General features: G+C 41.0%; 1 protein-coding gene across 3 annotated transcripts in view; it reads right to left on the minus strand.

Moving 5' to 3' along the window:
- LOC147432185 (potassium channel KOR1-like) overlaps positions 1 to 4,351 on the minus strand; it is a 57,328-nt gene extending 52,977 nt beyond the window's left edge. Inside the window, exons 1-5 of one of the 3 annotated variants that reach the window (XM_086492171.1) lie at positions 4,174 to 4,349; positions 3,573 to 3,840; positions 2,937 to 3,161; positions 1,319 to 1,382; positions 847 to 1,186 (exon numbers count right to left, since the gene is read on the minus strand). In XM_086492171.1, coding sequence (XP_086348297.1) covers positions 847 to 1,186; positions 1,319 to 1,382; positions 2,937 to 3,161; positions 3,573 to 3,760 — 817 coding nt within the window. In that variant the 5' untranslated portion in view covers positions 3,761 to 3,840; positions 4,174 to 4,349. Of the gene's footprint in view, positions 1 to 846; positions 1,187 to 1,318; positions 1,383 to 2,936; positions 3,162 to 3,572 lie in introns of all 3 variants that reach the window. The other 2 variants (XM_086492170.1, XM_086492172.1) reach the window with 2 other exon arrangements.
- Positions 4,352 to 6,000: the final 1,649 nt, after the last annotated feature.

Raw genomic sequence — 6,000 nt, forward strand, 5'->3', positions numbered from 1 at the left:
CTAGTAGCTGTGGTGGCCATCCCAAGTAGTCCCTTTGTTAAAAGTAGTGATATGCATCTGTATGGGTCCTCTATGTGTACGTCTTATGCTCCTGAAGAGACCTAGGCACCTCTGATCATAGTAGTCCATGATGCAGGATAAGGGGTCAAAGACCTCTTTGAATAAGAAATGAAAACACCCGCGGATCTCGTAGTACGCTCTCGCTGTGCACTGGAAGGTATAATGCTCCTCTATCTCTGGCTCCCTTTGCCAAACCCAACATAATCTCTCCTCTAGGGGTATACCTCTGTATTGGCCAGTCTCTACTCTCCAACTGGTGAGATGAGGTGTGTAGCTGACCAATAACACATCCAATGCCATGAGATAGGTGAATGTCCATATCCCTGGGATGTGAGAGGTTTTCTGTTTGTAAGATGAGGGCTGCCCTCACTTGTGAAAGAGCAAGATGAAGATCAAGTTTACTTTGGATGGTGGATCTCTGACCCCACACGCACACAAGGGTATGTACCCAAGCTACATAAAGGACCACCCCTATGAGCTCAAAGAATGTGACTTGTTGTTGGCCAAAAATGAGGCTGACAGAGTTGGCGATATACTCTCTGATATTAATGGTCTCTTCAACCAGAAATTTGGTAAGATACCCTCACTAATTTTCTACTAGTTCTCCCGCTAGACAACAAAAGTTAAAACAGGTATAAAGGTTTGAAGAATAAGAGAAACTCCTGGATCATCTCCATTCTTTATTAGAGAATCTATGAGTATATTGTCAATTTGCAGAAGCAAAAACTTCAAAGACAAATGCACTTGCGCATGCACAACAAAATTCTATGAGAATTAATGACATACCGACGGTTGCCATTGTGATGATTGCAAAATAGAGGGACACAATATATCTCCTGCCAAGGTCAATATCTCGAAAGTTTTGAAAATCATAGCCACCAATTGTTAAGCTCCCAATCCATGTGAATTCTTCTTTTGAAGGGGACAAAGTGGTTGCCAGATAATAGAATATACAAGCTGCTGTATGTGTGCAATAGAGCTCAACAGTTAATAACTTTACAATCCGTGTCATCAAGTAATTTATTCGTATATTCTGTTCCATTCGGTGAAAGAATGCATCAACCTTTCGTACTCTGCACAATCTTATCCAAAGAAGGTATCTGACTATCTCTTTTTCACCTGTTCTCTGACATATCAAATGCAGATGGTCAATGTATATAAATGAATTAAAACACGCATTCAAATATTATAGATTGCAACTACTCTGCACGCATATATGAATGCAAGTACAAAGTTAGGAATCGGATTCAAACCTCACCTTATAAATAGCATCCCATGGAAGGCATCCAAGAATGTCAGGAATGAGGCTTGATTTCGCATACCTGCCAGAGGCAGTTTGGCAAAATCAGGGCCGTTGTTTGAATGAAGTTAAAGGCAATAACCGTACGGACATCTCGACATGACAGTGGAAGCATCAACTAAGAAGAGGCCTATTTAACTTGGACAAACAGCTATAGCATATGCATATCTGCCTAGATGAATCCAGGGGAAATTCACCTATAAAGAAAGTCCATGTTATAGATGCATAGTGGTCATCCACAAGACAAAATAACCATAAAGCCCATCATGCAAACTATTTACTAAATACAACAACCGCCTTGCTAATTTAAATCATAAATCATCGTTGCCCGAGGTGGGTGTAGAACTAAAATCATCAGTGCCACTAAACAGAAGCATTAGATTAAAAAAATCCACAAATTTGAATATGCAAAGAGCCAAAAGATCCAATAAGACAAAGTCCCACAATAGGCTGATTCATGGGATATAACTTCATTCAAAAAATTGGTTTTTACAACCAAACAAACCTTCTTTGAAGCTTACGACCCGAGGAGGAGGAACCAGTACACTCAAGGTGAAAGCAGCCCCAGCCAAAGCATTTCACAGATATATGGATGCCAAAACAATCCACAAGGTTATTTCGAGATGGACTCGTGGCACTAGCGAATGCCCTTGATTTGAAGAATCTCAAAAGTTTAAGGGCATTTCCCAGTTCCATGTGAGCAGTAGCCACTCCGATAATTATCACGATCCACATCTAACAGCTATGTGAATGGATGCAAAAATGACTCAGATGCCTTAACGGATGCGCACAAGGTTGCGTAGGAAACTCCTATGGTGCACTCCACCTCAATTAGCATCCCATGCCTCTTCAGAGAGCACACCTTGAAGGGAAAGACTGCATATTGAAACTTAGACTAGTCATTCATTAAATGCTATATGGTAAACAGTCCCCCAGTGCATATTTTAAGAGATTCGTGCATACAAGGATGTATTGAACACCACTTTGCAGCTTTAATGTAGTAAACGGCAACTTGTAAATCAGACCTTGGAACCATAGTAACAGGGAATGGCCATTTTGAGGTCTCTGTTCCCCGTTCCCATTCCAAGTTCCCGTTCCGAATCCCTGTTCCATGTTTCGGACGTGAGTATCTGTAACAGGGAATGGCATTTCATGCTTGTTGCCGTGCTCGTTCCCCGTTCCAATTTCACGTTCAGGGTAACTATGCTTGGAACAGCAAGTGCAATGACTAGGAAATTCCAGGGAAAAGACGGGTGCATGAAAAATCCCCAAAAGCATAAAAAGCTAGACAAAAAAATCATCAAAACACTCGGCCATAATGAAGCCTAGCATTAAAAGAAGTATTTAATACAAAATATTTAAAGAATTAATTAAAGGGAACTTAAACTTAAGGGAATTGCATTCGTCAATAGCCCAAAATAACAAGAAAATGGATTAATCAGCAATCATTAAAGGAGTCTGATGACAAAAAACCACATAAAGCGCTGCAGGGAAGGACGGCCAAAAATGCGCATTCACTCTTTAGAACAAGTTCTACTTACATTGGCAGAACTTTGTGAGATGTCTAGGCACAAACCTGAGCGAGATGCTTCGATGGTTCACAACCCACTTGTAAGTATGAAAGTCCTTGTAGGCAACAAAGAAATTCACTGCAATGTCTACCATGAACATGATCTGACCAATCTGATCAATCCACCACAAATGCGTCGGTAATCCTCTAAAGAATCCGAATTCAATAGGTGTGAAGAAGGATGAATAAACTGCCCATACAAGAATTACATGCATCCATAACCTGTATTTCCTGCCATCATTACACAAAGCTTTGTCAGGCCCTTACCTACTCAGCTGCCTCATGTGCGCGCACGTGTGTGAGTGTGCAAACAGGCATGATCAGCTCATCCAACTCACAATCAACACTCTAGCAAGCAAGAGCATATTATTCAGGGCTTATATATGTATACACATACACTTGCACACATCTATAAATTAAATGTCACTAGTGCACGCAGGCGTAGATGCGCATGTACTCACACGCACATGCACACAAAACAAGGACATATCATGGCTCACAAGTGCATATATACAGCACACTATAAATTTGTTTCTTGTGCTCTATTTATAAGACATACTGAGTGTGCGCACGCAAAGTGCATAAATGGCACTCTACAGCTTGTTTGTGTAAATCTAGCTGGGAGATGGATTAAAGGACTACCTGCTTTCTTTAGGAATAATGATTGATTTACTCCAACAGCTGATAGAGGGGAAGGTAAGACCAGTCTCTTGGCTTCGAAAGTTCTGCAAAATGTGTGAGAGCCGGTTTTGCATGCTTGCATGGTTGGAGTCGTCTTCTTCGTACTCCTGCAGCTCATACTCCGAAGTATCGACCTTCTCCCTCCCCATTTAATATACTTCGGTAATTGGTGGCTGGCGATAATTAGAATTAAACTATTGACTAATAATGATGCTAGCCACTAATGCTCCTGCAACCCATTACTCCAATTGAGGTTATAATCAATTACTACTGCTCCTAAACAATACCAGAGTGCGGCTAATCCAATGATTAAGCCACTAATTAAACATTCACTCTACTACTATTGATAACGTTAATCCAATTTCGTTATCATCAACCCGCAAGTCCTAATTAAATCCACCAAAATCATTGACTTCTGTCTCAGCTCCTTAGTTAGTGGGAACACCAGTAAGTAATCACCCACTCTAATCAATGGCCCTTGGAATTCTTCAATTAATACGGGCATATGGCATCCCATTAAATGGCTCAAAACCAAAATTAACATTTGTAAGGGAAAATAAACCTTAAAAAAGCCCAAAAAGCTCATGTAATCTCGTCAAAAGGACTACGCAGATTTCCTGGCTGTTTAAATTTTGTACGTTTTCTTGATTTGGGGAAACAACAGCTCAAATAGCAATCCGCTCATCAAGAAATGCAGGAAAAAGGAAGAAATTTTCGGGGGGAAAAGCTGCTAATTGCGCACGGGGTGGCAGCCAGTGAGCTGCACCTTTTATACAAAGTTTAGATTAATTAATTTTTTGTATTTTTGCCGTTTTGAGGCTTTTCTTCTTATCTTATCTTATAATTCTTATAATAATATAATCTAAATATTAAACGAAATTTCTGGAGCAATGGAAGCGTTTTCACACACGTGTCTTGCCAACCTCCCTACTAGTCCCTAGTCAAATGCCCTCTCCACCGGCCCTTGCGCCGAGCCTGTTCCCGCCCCATCCGAAGCCCCAGGCCCCAGCCAATTGTTTGCACACATTATGATGACTTCTCCCCCCCCCCCCCCCCCCCCCCCCCCCCCCCCCTCTCCCAGCCTCCAGGCTCCCCTCTTGGGCCTCCTCAACGCAAGCATCACACATTGACTCCTTCCTTATTTAGCAAGGGTCATGTGACAGTTGCACTCACATGACCCATGACAACATTCTAGTCAACCCCAACTAATCTTGGTATTGGGGGTTTGGGGGAGCATTCACACATACACACACACAAATTTACGACACAAAAATTTCCGCCCCCGTGCCAACTAGCGACAAAGTTTGACATTGTATCCTCTTCAACTTGCTTGTATATGTGAACAACAACTGCGTCAATCTGTGCACAAATTTGTTGTTTATCAAGGCATTTATAGATTTGTTTCTTTGGAAGCATTACAATATGCATTTGTATCCCCATGCCCACTCCACAGGTTGTACTATGTTCAACCTTGCATGCATAAGTGTGCGTACCATGTTCAACCTTGCAAAACTGAGTGTGTGTCTATATTTCAAGGAGGTTGTTTTACTGAAAGAAAACAATAGTATCTTCTAGCTTTGTTGGGCATGCAAGTAGAATATGCCAATGTTCTAATTGCTAGTTAGCCTTAACCACCTGATGGACCTAATAGAACGTCAATCTAAGTGCACAAAAATTTGTGATGCACAGTTTCCAACATACTCAAAATCAGCACATACGATCTTTAATAGCTTAGCAATACCTCTCTAACCCTTTCTCGATTAAAATTAAAGAAAACTACTTCAAATTAATCACTCCAGTAGAAGATTTTAGATGGTGGCAACAACAACCAGCATAAATCACACAACATGAGCAATCAATTAGAAGAGTAAGCAAAGGAGACTACTAATAGGCAATTATAATTAAAACCCAATAAATTGAACATGAGGAATCGCTACTCACAAATAAGGATAATAGCTCTCTGCTACAACATGTTGCTTAGCTTAGATAACAACTTAGATAAATGGAAGACTAAAAGTTTTAGGCTCAAACTTATGGAAGACTCAATTGAATACACGACCATTTTTTATTGGTGAAGTGTTTTGTCTCATTAACTCATACCTCAGCCTGCTAACTAACTATTTACATGAAGGATCCTCTTCGTGGCCAACTGAGTCTTAGAGGCACTATGTCCACCTACGTCAAGCCTATCATTTAAAGGGAGGGGGGTCATAGTGGAGTCATAACAAGGTTTCCATAGGTGAACCTATGGAAGGATCATTGACACACATCCATCCAACACAACAATGTGAATTGTGTCCTATCGCATGGGGTAGTGCCTAGAAATGCAGTTGTGCTCGCCTCACCCCGAGCCAAAGCTAGACGATAGCGGGCAAAGCATTGAGTCAAG

The sequence above is a fragment of the Adiantum capillus-veneris genome, chromosome 20 (genome assembly GCF_014529385.1).
Source record: "Adiantum capillus-veneris isolate H3 chromosome 20, ASM1452938v2, whole genome shotgun sequence".
Classification (NCBI taxonomy): Eukaryota; Viridiplantae; Streptophyta; class Polypodiopsida; order Polypodiales; family Pteridaceae; genus Adiantum; species Adiantum capillus-veneris.